The 18,643-nt window shown below is 41.2% G+C and overlaps 2 protein-coding genes across 5 annotated transcripts in view; one reads left to right on the plus strand and one right to left on the minus strand.

Moving 5' to 3' along the window:
* Positions 1-49: 49 nt before the first annotated feature.
* Positions 50-9,044, plus strand: faap100 (FA core complex associated protein 100). 2 transcript variants are annotated; one of them, XM_061756323.1, is made up of 9 exons: positions 50-460; positions 1,092-1,210; positions 1,647-2,285; positions 2,343-2,512; positions 3,696-3,852; positions 4,384-5,272; positions 6,891-7,016; positions 7,298-7,384; positions 7,522-9,044. In XM_061756323.1, the coding sequence occupies exons 1-9, from the start codon at positions 317-319 to the stop codon at positions 7,657-7,659; spliced, it is 2,469 nt and encodes an 822-aa protein (XP_061612307.1). In that variant the 5' UTR covers positions 50-316; the 3' UTR covers positions 7,660-9,044. The 2 variants fall into 2 exon arrangements, with proteins under 2 accessions (XP_061612307.1, XP_061612306.1); XM_061756322.1 differs by having other exon boundaries at positions 1,647-2,512.
* A 100-nt stretch (positions 9,045-9,144) lies between these two features.
* The window catches only part of fscn2b (fascin actin-bundling protein 2b, retinal), a 56,880-nt gene continuing 47,381 nt past the window's right edge, over positions 9,145-18,643 (minus strand). For 2 of the 3 annotated variants that reach the window (XM_061756324.1, XM_061756326.1), the window contains 3 exons: positions 12,114-12,270; positions 11,565-11,944; positions 9,145-9,989 (listed from right to left, as the gene is read on the minus strand). In XM_061756324.1, the coding sequence (XP_061612308.1) occupies positions 9,784-9,989; positions 11,565-11,944; positions 12,114-12,270 (743 nt within the window). In that variant the 3' untranslated portion in view covers positions 9,145-9,783. The remainder of the gene's footprint in view (positions 9,990-11,564; positions 11,945-12,113; positions 12,271-18,643) is intronic. The other variant, XM_061756325.1, reaches the window with a different exon arrangement.

Here is an 18,643-nt window from a genome sequence, read left to right on the forward strand (position 1 = left end):
AAGTGTATGTGGACACCCAGTGGTCACTTTGCTCAACGTTTGTGTCTCCCTTGTCTAAAGGTTGAGAAGTAATCCAGTAAGTGGCGGTAATGAGTCTTAACGCTATTGGCCAACTTTCATTAAAGAAGAAAAGAAGAAGAATAGCTCAACTGCTATTGGTCAGAATTAGACCCGCGGATCTCTCAGTGGGACTTTCGCATCCGGTGTAAACATCCAGCGTCCAATGATGACACCCGCAGCAGCACGAAATATGTATTTTACTCCACATTTGACATTGAAGTTGATTCCACACGTTTAATACCTTTTGCCGGTGGCTATGGAAGGAAGGTGTGTGGTTGAGACGCTGACAGAATTTGGCTTTTCGTCGGAGTCATGCAGCCTGAGAGTGGGAGCCGATGTGTTCCTCTCCACTGGAAGCGACGAGGTTTATGTCTTCAGCGACCAAAACAGAGAGTTAAAGGCAAGTTTGGGATGTGTTTGTAAAAAGTGATGAAGTAACTATAACAAGTTACAATAATTATTTTTTTGTTTTTAGAAAATAAGTTGGACTATGATATGAATAAATTCTTTTTTTCGAGAAAAAGGAACACAGTTACAATCATCGGGAATAAAGTCCTATTTTTTTTAAATTATGATTTTTAAAGTCAGAGTTTAAAGTGGGACGAAAGGTATATTTCAAATAAATTATTAGTTTTTTTTACTTATTGTAATATTATTCCTTTTGTTCCAGAAAAGACACCTTTATTCTCTTAAAAAGTAGGACTGTTCTCGAAAAAGAAGCCTTTTTTTTTAGAATGAATATAATAACACTTTATTCCTGTAGTTGTACTGTATGATTTTTTTTTTGGTAAAAGAAAACTTTATTCATGTAGGGATGTCAGATTTATGAAATGATTAATGTAGCTGCTCTCTGTTGCAGCCATGTTGTTAGTGCAAGCAATGATGGATGTACAAGCACCAATACTTTGAACTATGGAAGAAAAAGGGACAATTAAAAATCAGTTTCAAAAAGAAAATCCTGAGCAGTTACCTTGATATAACCAATGAAACCAATTAATCGCCCAGCCCTCCTATTAATTTGACTTCTGCAGGCCATCATCCTCTTTCCTGGTCCTGTGAGGGACCTGGTCGTGAATGAAGACAAGCAGACCCTCTATGTGGCCTGCTGCAGTGGAGTTTACTGCATCGGTTTGTCATCTTTGCCATCCAGGTTAGAACTCTTTTATATACCTCCCCACATACTCTAATGATATCCAATACAGGAGCTGTTTAATACTAATCACTTTTACAAAGAGAATAATATTCAGTTTATATTGACAGTGTAAGAGAGCTACAGTCAAAACTTTATGGTTGTAGTGGTATACTGTAGAACTGAAATGTGTCAAAGTTACTGACTGAATGACATTTTATTTACCACAATAAGGTATCTTTGTTTATCTGTCTATGCCAGCGACGTGTAGTGACAGGCAAAACAATTCAATGCTCTTCCAGTAGATGCCTATGGTACATAGTTAACTTGTGTATCCACATTTTCGGACATTTTTGTTTGGTGCGACGTGCGATTTTTGCAATGTAAATTATGTGAGCCGTGCTTAATAAAGTTTGTGAAACACTGCCCTCATGTAAGTGTTCTCTCTTCTGCTCAGGGTTCAAAGCTCCAGACCGTCCTCTATTGTGCCTCATATGAAAATATCTGGCGAGCATCTGGTTATCAGAGAAGAGGGAGTATTAGCCCTACTCTTGGTCAACTCTGTGCTCCTGAACCTTAGGCTGACAAAGACATCCTGGCTGTTGACACGCTACAAAATAGCCGAAGAGTCAATATTGGGCAGCTATGAAAGGCTTGGTTCATTTAACGCGCCAGTGGTGTCAGACTCAGGGCATCATATCACAGATGAGCGGAGCGAGAGGAGGCCCGTGCTGTTTTGCGTCCACTCTGCAGCTGCACCGTCCTCATCAAGCTTACCAAGTGGTCACGTCTGCCTTGAGCCGGTCCTCTTTAAAGTCCTATTCGGGATTGACGCAGCCTTAGCCAAATCACCGGTTATCTTTTGCGGTCTGCTGGACGGCCGTCTGTGTTTCGCCGCTCAACGTCTACCAGGATCACAGCTCAGAGTCCTTCACAGCCTCGAGCAACCTGTTGTGTTTGTCGGTGCCTCTGCTGGGACTCGAACAGATCCTGCAGAATGTTTGGTTGCGCTGGGCGAACAAGGTAAAGTTGTGCTGGTCACATCCAAGCAAGCAGGACCGGAAGGAGGAGGCATCGTAGCTGCTTTTACCGAGGTGTGTGTGCCCGGACCTGTGGTGTGTGCCTGTCTTGATAAACGCTGCCTGTACTACAGCACTGGTTCGGACCTGCTGGTACTGGATCTGTCACAGGCCTCCACCGGAGGATCCGAGGCGGCAATGGGGCAGGCAGGGTCTCAGAAAAGTGCTTCTGCGCCTCAGAATGTCATCAGTTTAAATGTGTGTAGAGTCATTGCCTTGACAAAACATGCATGGAACACCGATGGTAAGAAAATTTGGTAAATTATGAAGTTTGACATCAAATTGAATGTCTTAGCTTCTCAGAGGGACGGTCAAATTCGGTTCACCTGGGTTTTATAGTGCATTTTAGGGTTATCATGAAATATCCCTTACTTTTTGTGAGTAGTGAATCGCAAGGAATATTGCTTTTTTTTAATTATTATTGTAATGATCCATCAGTCTGTAGATTATTTTACTACTATTCGATGCGTCAGTTAAAAAATGTTTTATAAATTCAATCCTTTTATTAAAAAAATGGGACATTATTTCAAATTGACATTGCAGAAAATGCACAAACAAAATTCAGTTACTAGTTTTGTCCGTAATGTCAGAAAACAGACTAAAATGCAAAAAAGCAGATGGTTGTAAATGTTTTATTTAGATTAAACACAAAGCTAATCAGTCTATTGTCATGGAGGACTACAGAAATATGAGCTAAGTTACTGTTGAGAGGCTGAAATAAATAGACTTCTGACAATTTTAAATTCTCTAAACGATTGATCGATCAAAATAGTTCTCGATGAATTTGATAATCAATTAGTTGTTGATTAATCGATCAGTTTTTGCACCTCTACATTTTAGTCGTGTTTTTATGAAAAATATGTTACAACCCAAAATCCATGATGTGTCTAGCGACCTGCAAATGCAATAGTCTAATAAATATTGTATGTATGTATTTTTTCTTATAGTTATGTACTTAGCTACTAATGACAGCTATGCACAGTGACTGAACATGCTCGAAAATAAGAGTTCAGAAGTGCTTGACTTTGACTGCGGATAGGCATAATAATTGATTAATTGTTTTTTAAGAATTGTGTGCAATCGATGGTTGATTTATCGTGCCTGGAAGCAAGAGGCAAAATGAAGTGCGTGACTTGGAAGAAGGGAAACATGATATCAGCGGTGGGAGGTTGAGCTACATCCACGCAGGCTTTATTCTGCTCAACACATTTATCTAAACAGGAGTTCAGAACATTCAGAGTGAGATTTCTTCCATCCCTCTAAAAATAATAGTTAAAAACAATCAATTAATTGATTAAATTTCCCCATAGTCGATCAAGGACTTCCCTAGTTTAAACCCCATATCTCATAAGTTCTTGATTATTTCTATTTGGTGTATCTGTGTCCTTTTTCAAACCGAACTGAGAGAACAGCTCTTTCTGTACCAGGTAGAGTTCAGCTGCTGGGACTGTCCTGCAGGGGGCAGCTCCAGAGGATTAGTTTGCCTGTTGGGTTGCAAGATGGCGGTTCGTCTCAGCCTCCTTCTTCACATGTTGGTCGCAGCATCAGAGATGTCCTGTCAGCTATTGGAGACGTTTATGAAAGGTACGCCTTCGGTATGTCTTTTTTGACAATTATCCAATTGAATCCGGGACTGTACCGAGTAAACTAGTAACAACTGACTCATCTACTCATACCTGATTTTAAAGCCATTCTTTAGTTCATTTTGTCCATATTGTGTTTGTTTAAATACATTTTCAAACAAAGAAGTGTGTTTTAATAAGCTAAAGTGGGTTTTAAGACTAGGCCTGTAAAGTGCGGTAAACTCCAGGGGGATTCATTTGAAAAGAGACAGCTCATAGTTTGTAGTTTGGGCTAAAAATGTATCATTTGTGACACCATTCTTTGAAGTTTTCTGATACACCTTATAGGTTTGAATGTGTTTATAGCATGCGGGAGGGGGTAACACTATATGGGGGGGGGGGGGGGGGGGGAAATCTCTGTCGTGGGTTTACACCTATTGCAGGTGGGTTTGGAACGTATCAAATCCATTGTGTTACTCTATGTAGGCAAACCTATGTAAAATGTGTCATTAACAAATCGAGCTAACTTGAAATGGATTGATTTTTCCTTTAGATCATCAGTGCTGAAAGCGTCAATCAAATCCAGAAACCAAACACTTAAACACTTGAATCAGGTGCTCAACATCAGCTTCTTATTGAACACCGAAGCAGACGGCAGGACGCTCGCGCCCGTTCAGGATAAACCAATTCGTTGTCACGCCACTACCAGCTGGAGCACATTGCTTCAGAAAGACTCTTTGAACTTGAAATGCGTTCTGGATAATGGAAGTTCTTATGTTCTGGAGCGAGGATGGACACTAAACATCACAGCGTTCCCTATGTGCGACTCCCCCGAGGGGGAAAGCTGCTCCAAACATTATTCATTCCCATTCCATAATCTTCACCCAGGGGAGAAACTGGAGATTTCCGTGCCACTGGCTACAGCAGGAGACTTGTCGGTCCCTTGTAGTGTTTCCTGCTCTCTCACTTTCTCATTTTCAGGTCTCCTCGGAGAGGAGGCAGTGACAGAACTGCCACAGGGTGGTCTTGTCAGTTTGCCGTTGAACACACTGATGGTGGATTGGTTACACGTTCTGCGGGTGCTCAGTCCAGCAGACGCAAAGAGAAACGCCACATCTCAACCTTACGACGTCACCGTGGCGGACACCATCCGAGCTTTTTTGAAATCACGCTGCGGCGTAGAAAGGGACGCAGGGAACGAGCAGCATTCTGCAACCATTAAGGTGTCATCTCAGTTACTGAGGGACATGTTGAAACCTTCAGAGGGAGGCCCTGAGGAATCCGAAGCGGTGTCTCCTAATGTGTGCATCTCACTGCTGGACTGGCTCCTCTGTGAAGGCCACGGAGGGGTGAAGATGCAAGGAGACAAGATGGCTCTCACCAGCCCAGTGGTCCATGCTCGAGCTCCCAACGGGCACACGATAAAGCTCACGGCAAAAGAGGTATAAAGCTCATTTTTGTGTATGGCAAATAAGGCTGAAACGATGAATCAAATAACTTTTATAATTCAACTACAAAAAATGTGGAAACTGAATCTCTGCCTTGAAGCCTTGCAGTGAACATTATTCCACACGGACGAATGTTACTTGTAGACTCACGCGACACACCTTGAAGAAATAGGCTGGCGTGGTAGCAGCGAGCCAGGAGGAAAGCGTGTGTAAAAGACAGAATGCGCAATGAGTCTCCTGCAAAGCAGACCTGGCTTCCACAACAGCAAGTCTACAATTACTAACACAAGGTATCCATGTTAGCCAATTTGATTCAGCCGACCAGAACATATTTGTAAAGCCTCCACATAGTGGTCAAGGATAGACACAGCTGTCGGTGCACTTTCAACCAATTTATTGAACAAACGGTAACAAAACAAACACGTAAGTAGCACATTCATACACAAGCTGCTACAGGCACGACTGAGGTCCAGGCACTCAAGACGCAGACTGGCTAACGGATTAGCCAGTTAACAAGCAGCCGCTAACCTGAGCTCACAACAGCCAACTCGACGCTCTCATTTGCTGACTCCATATCACTCACCAGGGAAAAGCCCCACCTTTTAGAGGGAAAGTAAACCCAAATTCTTTTTGAAAGAATATGTTGTATGTGCCATCACGTGTCTAAACACGGTATTCTGATTGATATTACGTTCGTGGGAGAAGAATTAAACCTTAATGAATCAATTTTCATCCAGCTCAGAGGACCGCCATGTTTGGCCATATTGCCCTCTGCTGTCGACCGAAATTAACATCACAATGTCTCTCGCGCTTGGGTTGTGAATGTCACATGACCAAACCTGGAAAACAGATAGCGGACTCCCTGTGTATGCTGCGATAACTAGCTAACTACGGGTTGATGACACGATGGTTTGAACAAAATTTTAGAATGTTTGGGTTCAAATCATCATGTTATCAACTCATAGTTGATAGTGGGGATGGGGCACTGCTGACCTCACTAAATTCAATGTATTTGAATGTTTTGTATTTAGTTGCCCTTTAAAAACAACAATAATACCTGCACCTCACGTACACATTTTGTTGTTCAATTATTAAAATACAATTTTATTCGATTACACAATTAATCTCAAGGATAATCAAGAGAATCATAGATTTTATTGATAGATTTTATAGATTAGATTAGATTTCCGGCACGGTGGCCGACTGGTTAGAGCGTCGGCCTCACAGTTCTGAGGACCCGGGTTCAATCCCCGGCCCCGCCTGTGTGGAGTTTGCATGTTCTCCCCGTGCCTGCGTGGGTTTTCTCCGGGCACTCCGGTTTCCTCCCACATCCCAAAAACATGCATTAATTGGAGACTCTAAATTGCCCGTAGGCATGACTGTGAGTGCGAATGGTTGTTTGTTTCTATGTGCCCTGCGATTGGCTGGCAACCAGTTCAGGGTGTACCCCGCCTCCTGCCCGATGACAGCTGGGATAGGCTCCAGCACGCCCGCGACCCTAGTGAGGAGAAGCGGCTCAGAAAATGGATGGATGGATGGAGATTAGATTTCGATAGTTGCAGCCCTCGTGGCAAAACGGTATGTGTGATGGAGTTGTGACTTTCTTGTGCAGGTTAACCTAGCACAGGACCGTGCTGTGGAGCGGGAGGAGCCCCTGGTCATCGTGGAAGTTCAGATTGAGAGCTCCTCATTGGCAGATGTTTGTGGAATGCATCATGCAGTCTTGCGGAGAGTACAGGTTACAAACCATCTTTTTGACACTTCTTGACTGGCCATTACTCATATTTTGTTATGATTTTGGTGTTTGCTGTCCTCGAGATACAAGTCTAATGAGTTAGAAAATTATATCAAATTTAAGATAATTAAAAGATTATTTAAAAGAAAACATTGGTCTCCCACAAATACATGCGTAATGAACAGAAGAGTAAATCAATATTTGGGGGACACCCTGTAGATGAGAGATGAGTTAAGTATATTTTTCTACTTCTTAGAATGAACATCTTTTGTGCTTTGATACAGAATTTGTTGCAGAAGGCGCCTGACAAGCCTTCTTCCACAATCCAGATGCAGAGTTTATGTGTGAGAGAGGCTCTACAGCGTGCAGAGGTAAGTCTTGCAATTTATTGCTAATTAATGTAATGAGAGAGTTAAGAAATGTGTTAACTTCTTTAGCTCATTATACTTCATTTCACGTGTCTTATTCTAATTAATACAGTATGCTGACTTTCTGTTCTTTATATCAGAAACTGTTACGGCAGCTCCAGCAAAGTCGAATCTCCTGCACCTTTGGTGAGGGTGTGTCCATGGGCAAGGTGACATCATGTCTTCTCAATGTGTATGAAGAACTCAGAGGAAATGAAAATTCTCTGCTTATTATTTAACATCTGTCCCAGCAGAGCCGACGCACTGTGCCTTATATATATATATATATATATATACATGCACAAGAGTGTGGGAAGAATTTGTGGCTTGACTTATTATATTACAGCTTATCTGTAAGGAAGCAATTATTTGGTTCTGGACTTGTGACCTTACAATAAATGAAAAGAGCTACTCTATCTTTCTGAGCTATCCATTTCATTATTGTGTGACCCATCCATCCATCCATTAGTTCATTTTTAATTTTGATTTTTTAAGTGCTTGTCCTCGTTAGGGTCATTGGGTGAGCTGGAGGGAGTCTATCCCAGCTGGTTTTGGTTGAGAGGTGGGCTACATACGGGACCGTTTGCCAGCCAATTGCAGGGCACATATGGACAAGCTACCATTCACACTCCAATTCACACCTGTGGGCAATTTAGAGATTTCAATTAACCTTACATGTATTTTTTGGAAAGTGGGAGTCAGCTGGACCTGCTCTATGTGACCTGACTTTATTTCATTTTTACGTCACAGTAAAATTAATATACTGTATTTTATATACTCCCTAGTATCTAATACTCAAGGTCAACATGTACACAGAATTTAGTAGAAATTTGTACTAAATGTATTGTATTTGCTCAATTCAACTTGAAATAGACACGAAAACACTATATTGTATTTGGATACCAAAACACTATCGATGTAAATAGGCGTGACTCATTTCATGGCAAAGCACAGAGCTGTTTCAACTGAAACCAACATTTGTCTTAATCACTGTGCAATAACGTTGATACAGAAATCCTATTATATTCTCCCAAGTAGATGTTCCCATAAATGTGCCCAAAATAAATCCAGATGACACGAAGACTGTTTATTAAAGGCGCACCAGTGCTTCAAATGTCAACTGTATTCCAGTAGGGGGCAGCATATTACTGTAAGATTTGTATCAATCAGTCAAGTCAGTAAAAACATTAGGACAGTCTAGTGAGGGTAAGGGGTTCAGAAAGCGGATGGACGGATGTAACTGCTCACGAGTGTACATTTTTGTTGTTGAACAAGCATTACACTTGATAAATAAAAAGAAAAATCTCATAAAATAACATGTTTCATAGTTTTTTTTATATAACTACGCTTTTAAAGCTGACTGACTGCAAAGACCATGTTTATTTGTTTTCACTTTTATTCTTAATCTCTAATAACTTATATTTGACCTCCTACTGCTGTTACTGTTTGCTGCACTTGTAGTCACACATGTAGTAGTCTGTTTTTTAAAAGTACGATTTCATACAAAAGGCTTTGATCTGTGATATGAAAAAGAAAAGCTGCATTCTTTTGTTACTTGGAAAAGGGAAAAAACGAAGCATTATTGTGGTAAAATATACCATTTTCCCCCTCAAAATTATGAGAACACGTTGCACATAGGGTAAGCTTTGACATTGGTAATCATAACACTGGTTTGAGTTGCCTCAACTACAACAGGTATAAGTGTAATGTGGGAAGGTGCCCAATTTGCATTACAATGTGACCATACAACCCAAACATAGACCATTGCTATGAACCCTCTTTGTCTACATCGCCAAAAAAAGGGAGAGGCAGTGAATAAAAATACACTGAGACAAGAAAAAAAAAAAGGGCTGAAATTATTCTCTTGGTAGTATGTAGTGTGCATGAGTGTTAGTTACAGTACAGTACAGTACAGTCTTCTACTGTTTCTCGAAACCAGATCTCATCTGCTAATAAACTCCCTGGGACAGTTGTGCCACACTAATGAGGGACTCTGTCTAAAAATTGACCTTCATTTTCCCTTAACAGTGCCAGTGTCTTTCTCAAATGACCCCCATGCGTGGAAAGTGTCATTACACATTGAAAGCACCACTTAAGTTTCCTTGAAGAAGAAAGGACGAGGAGAGATAGAGTACTATACAGCTCTGGCCCTAAAAAAAATATAGGCTCAGGGTTTATATCCAAAGGGTCAATCATGATGTGAGGCAACCATTTGAATTACTATTTCGCGAATATTAATTAGAATAAGAGCATAAGGGCCTCTTTTCAAAATCCATCTGTATTGTACCTCAAAGTTCAATTTCTAGACACTGCTGTTTCCATGACAACAGAGCCAACAGCGAGGTCACAGGTAACCCCCGTTATTAATACTCCCACAAAGCCGAGCTGCTCAAGCTGAGTCCGTCTGCTTTAAGCGTGCCTCCTTGGTCCCCACGCAGGTACCGGCCATTCGTGCTCCGGATGGCGAGGCGGCCGCGCTCTCGGAGCTCCACGCTGAAATCCTCGGGGGCTTCACCATCCGAGCACACCAGACCGGCACTATTGACGTACCAGAAGCGACCGTTCACACCTGAGGGGTAAAATGCACCACATCACATATCCTCAGCTATACACTTAAAAACGGTCCTATATGCGTATTTGTGTGCTCTTTTTGTAAGCACTGCCCTAAGATGGCACCAAAGCCCTGGCTGATAGGAAAGTAGTAATTGGTGTCAAAGAAGTATTGTTGAAGAGTTACATCTAAGCACTTTTCCTGTTCAGCACTCCAGAGGCTGTAGTAAACACAGCGCCCCGTGAAGGTGAAACATCATATTGCACGTTTTGATTCAGTTAACTGCCCGGCGACAGTTGACTCGTGCTGAGAGTGCGGGACACACCTGGCCCATAACACTCCCCAACGGCCGTAATGTGTCCCTACCACTTAAATCCGATGGCTGAACGGCGACACGTTATATCATATTAACTGGCGAAAGCCATGCACGTAAAAACAAACAAAACAAAAAAAAAACTCAAACACAAACGGGAGTATATGGCTCTAAGATATTTGGATGTCAGGGAGGAGCTCAGTTTAGCCTCAGTTGTTAGTGGAAGTTACAAATCTGCAGATCGTCTGTAAGCCATTTATTTTTAAGGGTAATGTTGTAAACTGAGTTTGCAATTACACTGTATTAAAGATTACTCTATTATTATACTATTAATATAGGCAATTATAAGCCTTCTGGGTGTGTTAATTAACCCACATTTTGTTTTGTTTTTTTGCTATTTACGGCTTGGTCCCTATCCCCCGTTAACTGGGGTTTCACTGTAAATCCATAGGCACGAATATGGAACTTGTTGGCAGGCAAAGTCAAGTTCTTCCACATCAACTCATTCAACCAGTCACGGAACAGAAAAAGTCCTTTTCCAAACTCTTGGAAAAGACGGACTTGCATGGAAAACATTTTTGGTATAATGAAGTGTAAATATTTCCCCTCACTCAACTAAAACCACATTTCCAAAAAGCAGCAAAGTGGAACAGTAAACATGGTTCGGCCTTCCGTTTCCACTGTGGGAAGTGTTAGCATGAGCACGTTGTGACATCTTCATATCGCAACACAGTGTAATCTAACAATAAAATAAACAGAAGAGAGGATATATGTTTTGCTTCTTCAATTCAAATCCTGTTGTTGGACAATCTACTCTCTCGCAATTCTCTGTCAACTACAAATCGACTAGAAAATTACTTTGCTGGACTATGTGGGTTAAATGTAAGAATCATTTATTTTGTAGATGTAATTTTATGTGACTTGAAAATACAAATAACTAATTGTATTCTTCCATATTGATATCATTATGGCAATAAGGTTTACCATAAAAATGCCTCATAGCAAAAAAAAAAAAAAAAAAACAATTGAAAATGGTGCCATGTGACTGGCTGGTGAGCAGTACAGGGTGTACTCGGCCTCTTGCCCGAAATTAGCTGGGATAGGCTCCAACTCACCTGTTGTGGTACCATATACCCAAGTTTTGAAGAACTACTCATTCTTTAGCAAAGGTGGACTGTCCGGTTTGGTGCTTGAATTTAGGCATCTGTCACTTAGTAGTCCTTCACAGTGAAGTATGATAATGAGTCAGTCTTGTTTGAGCGGCTGTGTTGTGCGCTGACCTTTAATATGATAGGCGCCGTTACTGAATTGCAGGCTGAAAATGTCGTAAACAGATCTGCTGGCGTCCAGAGTGTTGGAGTTCTTGTGGTGGCAGACGAAACCATTCTCCCCTCGTAGAATTAGCATGGGCCGGTTAATCAGTTTCAGACTGAGTTGTTCGTCCTCCCCTGACAAAAGACGACAGCGACTTTTACAAAGAGAAGTATATCTGAGTCCAGAAGTAGGTGGAAATTTGGACCCAAAAAAAAAAATCTCACCTATGGAATCACTGACAGCCAATAATTGTCCATTCTTCTTGGTGCAGATGTATTTTCCATTGTTTGCTTTTAATGCCAATTTGTGACCAAGCCACTCCATTGCAAACATGCTGTTTGCTGATCTGGCCATAAAATGCAAAAGATTGTTTACATCGACTTAATGCATTATTATACTCATAACACAAACAAGATAATAAGCTGAAAGCTCCAACTGATTTGAGCCAATAATGTAATACTGACATATAGTCTTGACATTTAAGACAGCTGAGCAGGAACGAGAGCATCACTCACAGTTGTGAGGCTGTCCTTTGGATGCCTCCGTGGGCCACCAGGGCCCAGTAGTTCCCTTGCATGGTGCGAAAAGTACACTTCCTGCTCTCCTTGTCCATCTCCATCTGAAACGTCTCCATGTCCGTCTCATCTTCCTGGTTGGCGGCGAGGCTTACTCCTGGGACGCGAACAGCAAAGTGCCATCACAGATACCGTACTATTTAGTAATCAGATCAGAGAAATCTATCCCTTGTTGCTGCTCCTAATTTTACTCAGCAGTAATGAAGTTTTTTTACTGTAGAGTACAGTACTCAAGTAGATTTATGAGCTACTGTATGTGCTGTATGTGTCTAATGAGATGCAGTGTAAGAGCTGTATGATTCTGCTTTAGCAGAGATGATAATGCTTACTTTTAATGGACACTGTTTTGTTTTGAGAACAACGCTTCTGTGAAACACTGCAAGTGTGACTTAACATTGATCCTGTCATACTATTATGCAAGTGTAATTCATTTTATTTTCCACTAACGTATGCCGTACAAGTCTTTCCTTTTTCAGTGGGTAATTGTTGGTTTTATCATCTTCGTTTGTGGACGGGTAAAACGGTTGTTTGTCACATGGCCACTAGACAGACAGATTGTGGAGGCCTAAACCCCTAATTAGATGCATAACACTATATCCCCAATGAATATTCTAAATCCCTTAACAACGGCCTGCTTATCTCTCTCTTCTTTCTGGTCATCCTTCTCTAATAATCTCCTCCTCCTCCTCCTCAACCCTGACCCCCCCCGAGCCCCACCTTCGCCCCCGTAACCCCACCTTTGGGGCCTGCCTATCTGCCCTTTTTCACAGCTGGGTTCGGATATAATCAGCTTTCGAGTGCTGCCCGTCCAGCCCCTCAATCCGCTCAATAAAAGAATAAAGCAAAAAACAGGAACAGCAGAGGATTTCTAGGTCCACACTTAGCAGGATGTGCAGATAATTGGCAACGCCACTCAAGTCTCAAGAAGCGAATGATCAAATGTAGGCAGAACAAGCTGCAAAAACCAAAATGCATTTACATTAATAAGCTATCTCAGAAGCAAAGCAGACTCTTTTGCAGCCTGAAATGCTATATTAAGTATCAACGTATTACATGTTTTCAGAATAGACATTTGTTCAATGACCGAAGAAAGTGTGTGGTTGCTATTTGACAAATATTGGCCATGGACTTTTACTAGTTGAAAGATGTGTATGTTTGTATTTTTAAACGTTGTGGCATTTTTTTTTCCTGCACAAAAAAAAAAGGTATGCAAGACATTATTAACATAACATACAGCGGTGCCTTGAGATATGAGTTTAATTCTTTCTGTGACCATGCTCGTACCTCAGGACACTCGTATCTGACGTCGTCTTTCCTCATTGAAATGAATGGAAATGCTACTAACCCATTCTGTTTCGTTTTTTTTTTTTTAATGCGGTGTATAGTTATTAATCAATTGCTCTTCTGTTAGATGTTAGTTAGAAGGCACATAATTAACGTGTATTCACCTTTGGTGATATTTTTCTTTGGCGGTGTTCCGAAAGATTTTTTTTCTTATGTAAAATATAGTGTATGCCAATAAAGGTTGGGAAACCCTGCACTTTATAGCCACCATCACCAAGTTTACAAATGCTATATGGATGCAAATATAGAATAATCTAATGTACCATGCTATCGCTACCCCCTTTGAAAGCGCTTATTATTTCAGCAGATTCTATTTGTTTTCCTATTTTCGCAGCAGCTTCTTATTGCAATTCCATACAAAAGAGAGAAAAGCGAGAGCGTGACGACACGTGACAAAGATGTCATGGTCGCTGAGCTACCTGGACACATTAACGTACATCTTATTAACTCGTGGGGCGTCAGTGGGGGTCGCACGCAGGCGTGACTCATCATTGATATTAAGTCTGTTTGAAGCAGACATGGCCGCCCCTCTACTGTGCCGCCATGCCTGAGGGTACTCCCATATAGTCTCTTCCATCCTGAGTCAATGTCATGCTTTGTCTATCTGTTCCATGTGTCCATTTCACACTAATTCAACCAAGAAATGATCCTCTGTCAGGGCTCAGCTGGACTTCGCAGCCGCTTATGCCGTAGACGGGAGAAGGACGGAGGAGGAAACGGAGAACAGCGGAGAAAAAGATTGGATACACTGAAATCTACGGAACCAATCTGAAGATATCAATACCTCTGCTGATGGCCATCACAAGGCTTGGACAAGCATACAGAATAAGGCCTTGTCATCACAGCCGTGATCAGGGTTCAAGTACGTAAGCTACGTTTCGTTCCTTACAGACTCGCACTCAGATGGGATCTTTGCATGCGCTTCAGTTTGGGATGCGACCCCAGAACCGGCTCCACTTTCGGGCGTTCTTCTACCTGCAGTCTGAAAGTGGAGCAGGCCCAACTAATCCATCAGCCATGGATGGACCTGCCATCTATTATTAATGGCAAGCTGATGCCACTATCCTCCTGCCTCTTTTTCCTTCTTTCTCTCAATCTGTTATCCTTCTCTACTGCACTTTCTGTTGCTTTTTATGTTGCTCTTTTTCCCCACTTTCTCTTTTTTGTTTTTTTTTACTTTGAGAGGAGAGATAAAAGCACAGGGATGCACATATTGATGAGAGGGCAATATCATTCGAAAGTGCGTTAATGGCGAGAGAGTCTTCTGCCAAACCGAGATCTCGGACTGTAACAGTATTTGATGCATCATCGTAATCTTGTGATATCATGCAACTGGGATGACAAGTGATTGGATCATTGCCACATTATTGCTTTTCGGGCCATCATACGATCACACAAGTTGAATATTTCTGAATCAATGAACTGTTTGGAACTAATCTTACTTCTATTTTATATTATAGAATATTTATCCATCCTATATTTTTATTATAATGTTGAGTTGGACAGATAGATACTTTATTGGTGTGAGAAAATTCAGTCATCTTTCCAAAAAGTAAAAAACTGTTCATGAAAGAATATTTACAGAGACAAAATATTTAAAATGTGTAAAAGAAGGCAGTTATCGGACTAATTATCCACAGGGTAAGTAAAAGTTTCTTAGCATGGTACAAGTAAAAATGTGGTCAATACAACTAAGTCAAAGTTCTGGGTTCTCGAATCTCGGTTCTGGTCTTCCTCTGAGGAGTTTTTATGTTCTCTGGTACTTCGCCTCCCCCGCACTTTCCAAAAGCCTGTACGTTTGGTTCATTGAAAACTCCAAATTGTCCATAGGTGTGAATGTGAGTGTGAATGATTGTCTACACATACAGCCGCACTTCGATTTGCTAGTGATCCAACTTACGATTTTTTTCGCGATATGAGCTGTTGCTTGGCCGATTTATTTATTTATTTATTTTTGGCTTCACTTTGTGAGCAAAAGCATCTGAACACAAATGATGTAGCAACACATGTAAACAGACATTATAGCAACACTCACAGGTATATATTCTTTATCCTCTGTGAAAAATGAATATTATTACTGCAGCTTACTGAGCAGTTGTGACAACTTCTTCATGTATATCTATGTCTGTATTTTACTGCCCACTGGTGACCGAGGCGTGCACAAACTGTTTAATTCTTTCGATTCTATTTAATTTTGTTATTAATTTATGTTCTTTTTAAGTGCAATAACGTAGTCTTATTTTCTAGTTAGAAAACATGTTTAAAAAAATCTGTAACGGATTAATGAAGATATTTGAGATTTGACTGTTTTGAGTTCCGAGCGCGGTCACCGAACAAATTAAACTCATAAGCCAAGGTACCATTGTGTGTACCCTGCGATTGGCAGGTGACCAGTCCAGGATGTAGCCCGCCACTCGCTCAAAGTCAGCTGGGATAGGCTCCAGCACACCCGTGACCCTGAAGCAGTAGAAAATGGATGTTTGGATGGAATAATCATCTTTTTCAAACACAACGCCATTCGTGTGAATGCAAAAAAAAAAAGAATAAATAACAAATTACTGCCTTTACTAATGATCTACCTTAGTAACATCCGAGCCTCTTTTATCGCTGGATCTGCTTACTCCATTAGCAACGAGAAGGAGCACAAAGCGAGCTCAGGTGACTGTGGTTCTTACGTCCTTTGAGAATCCCCCGAACAACACGTCTACTCCCTTCTCCACTTTCCATTTCACCTCCAGCTCCTTTCCTCATCATGTTGGGCCGCAAATGTACATGTCCCTGCTTCACTCAGCCAACTCAACAATTCCTTGTTCAATTGACAGTAAAAGGGCTTGTTGCACACAAGTACGCTGCAATGCTACATTGCTACTGTGTTTGCACCAAACATACAGTTTGGAATCACAGCCAAAAAGTTCCACCTTGGTTTCATTAGACCATGACACATTTTCCCACGTGCGTTTGGGAGATTTTGTTATATCACAAAAACCTGGCATTTGAACATGGGTGTGTAGACTTTTTACATCCACTGTAAACAACTGCCTTCTGTTAATAAAGATATTACGATGGCAACAGTTTGAGTCGACCCTGTATTTTAACTGTATTTCTACTTCCTTTTTTTCCTATGTGGCCAGCGTTGCGGAATTGACTACGTTCCACTTCAGAGGTTTCACTGTATTGTTATATTAATACGACTCTGGGCTAAGTGGAAGTATTTGTTTGTAAGGCAGAGTTTGGAAAACTTGCGCTTGAGGGGCACATTTGATTTCTAAATGGGTGGATGGACATTTGTAGATGAGGTTAAAATAAAAAGTAAAAGGTCACATATTTTGGCTAATTTAGACCTCGATAGAGTGACTGTCTAACATGGACTTAATATAAAAGTGTCAATTTCATTTAAAAAAAATCACGTTGGTTTGTCATACGAGTGTCCAGAAAAGGCCCCTCTGACAGCTACTTTTGTTTGACCTCGTTTTGTATCTGCTTTGTCCATATTTGGCTGAGACCGCCCCCTTTCCTCTGATTGGTTAACTCCGTGTAGAAGACCCATTTGTGAGAGCACACGTGTTTCTTATGTTGACAGCGCTGGCTCGGGAGCGGAAAGGGAAGGCGGAGATCTTCGCTAGTGACATAGATAAGCTTGAGAAATTTGAATGACCTGGTTTCAGGCCTATCGGCAGAAAAGCATCTGGAACTCAAGAATGCATGGACGATTTTAATTCACACTTCATGTTTGCTGAGGCACCAGAGAGCCAATATTATATCCCAAATACTAGAAAAAGTGGGTTTGGCAAAATATGGGACCTTTAAAAACGAGTATGTAAAATTATTAAATAATAAATGAATACATTAAATAAATATGTATATTTTTACATATTTATTATATTTATTTTATGAATTCAAGTAGTACATTATTTTAATAAATTGAATAATAATGAATCCTAATTTTCAAAATTATTTTAATTAAGATTTGATAAAAGATAAATAAATTAACCCATTTTAGTTAAAAAAAGAAAAGAAAAAAAAAAGACAAAATGAATGCAACAAATATTACATGACTCTTCATAGCGTGAATGCTCAGTGGGCCGGATTAAAAAAATTGAGCAGGCCGTACGTGGTGCCCTGAGCAGCACCACCATTCTTTGCCCAACCCTGCTCTAATAATATACAGTATTTAAGTTATTCCTTTCTTTTGCGTCCTATCCAGCTCTCCGATTGTTGTTGACCCCTTTTTAGTGTTTCCCTGATTTTCTGCAGCATTGTTACAGAGTCAGCGGTCACTGGGTTAGATAAGGTGACTCAAGAGGGGAAGTAGCTTTTGACCAGGGGGAGCTTGTGTTTCTGAAAGCAGACTCTCTCTTTACCTTCCAGGAACAGGGGAATAACTTCATCAATAATTCAACACACTTCACCTCAACACTCGCCACAGTGGGATATTATGATAGTGTGTGTGGGCGTGTGTGATGGTGAAAGATTACGCTTTTGGTTGTGCAAAACAAGCGGAAGGAGGAAGAGAGGAAAATGTACTGTAGGCATGACGCAAGTATGGAAATTTACAATTAATGTGCACAGAGCTGCAGCGTGCTCTCTTGGCGTTTGCAGTACCTTCCCTTCAACCAATCAATTTAACCCGCTCCCAGTCATTTGGTTTCTGTCGGCAGCTCCCACTGCTAACCAGCAACAATGAGCAGCGGCCAGATTGGGTTTCAGCGAGCTGGGATGGTGTAACGAGAGCCTGCAGACAAGAATCTGCAGCCAGTGACCGAGCATGCTGACAGTATGCTAATCCATCCCCAATCAGACCAGCACACGCCTTTCAACCATCAGCAACTGAACACTTTGCAACCACTTGTAGCGCACTTCTACTTCTTTGTAAAATGACCCTCGCAATTGCAATCTTGTGAGTTTTGTGCACGCATCAAAGAAATGTGGCCTTGTTTCGGACAAGAATGTACTTTGAAGCTGATGTGAGCAGCTGTAATCCATCAACGTTGCGGTGCGATGCCATGTCCGCGTGCTGATCAAATAACCCGCTTCAACTGCCCTGTGACAAGACCAAAGCATAAATACATAATGCAATATCAACACAATTCTGCTGCGCGCAATATAGGTTAAAAGCAGCTGTTTCA

Source organism: Phyllopteryx taeniolatus, chromosome 19 (genome assembly GCF_024500385.1).
Source record: "Phyllopteryx taeniolatus isolate TA_2022b chromosome 19, UOR_Ptae_1.2, whole genome shotgun sequence".
NCBI lineage: Eukaryota > Metazoa > Chordata > Actinopteri > Syngnathiformes > Syngnathidae > Phyllopteryx > Phyllopteryx taeniolatus.

Bases quoted from the DNA above. Each gene is read 5' to 3' on its own strand.
- faap100 (XM_061756322.1), top strand. From the start codon at position 317: ATGGAAGGAAGGTGTGTGGTTGAGACGCTGACAGAATTTGGCTTTTCG. The intron at 2,513-3,695 runs GTAAGAAAATTT...TTTCTGTACCAG, and splicing joins ACATGCATGGAACACCGATG to GTAGAGTTCAGCTGCTGGGA. The intron at 3,853-4,383 runs GTACGCCTTCGG...TTTTTCCTTTAG, and splicing joins ATTGGAGACGTTTATGAAAG to ATCATCAGTGCTGAAAGCGT.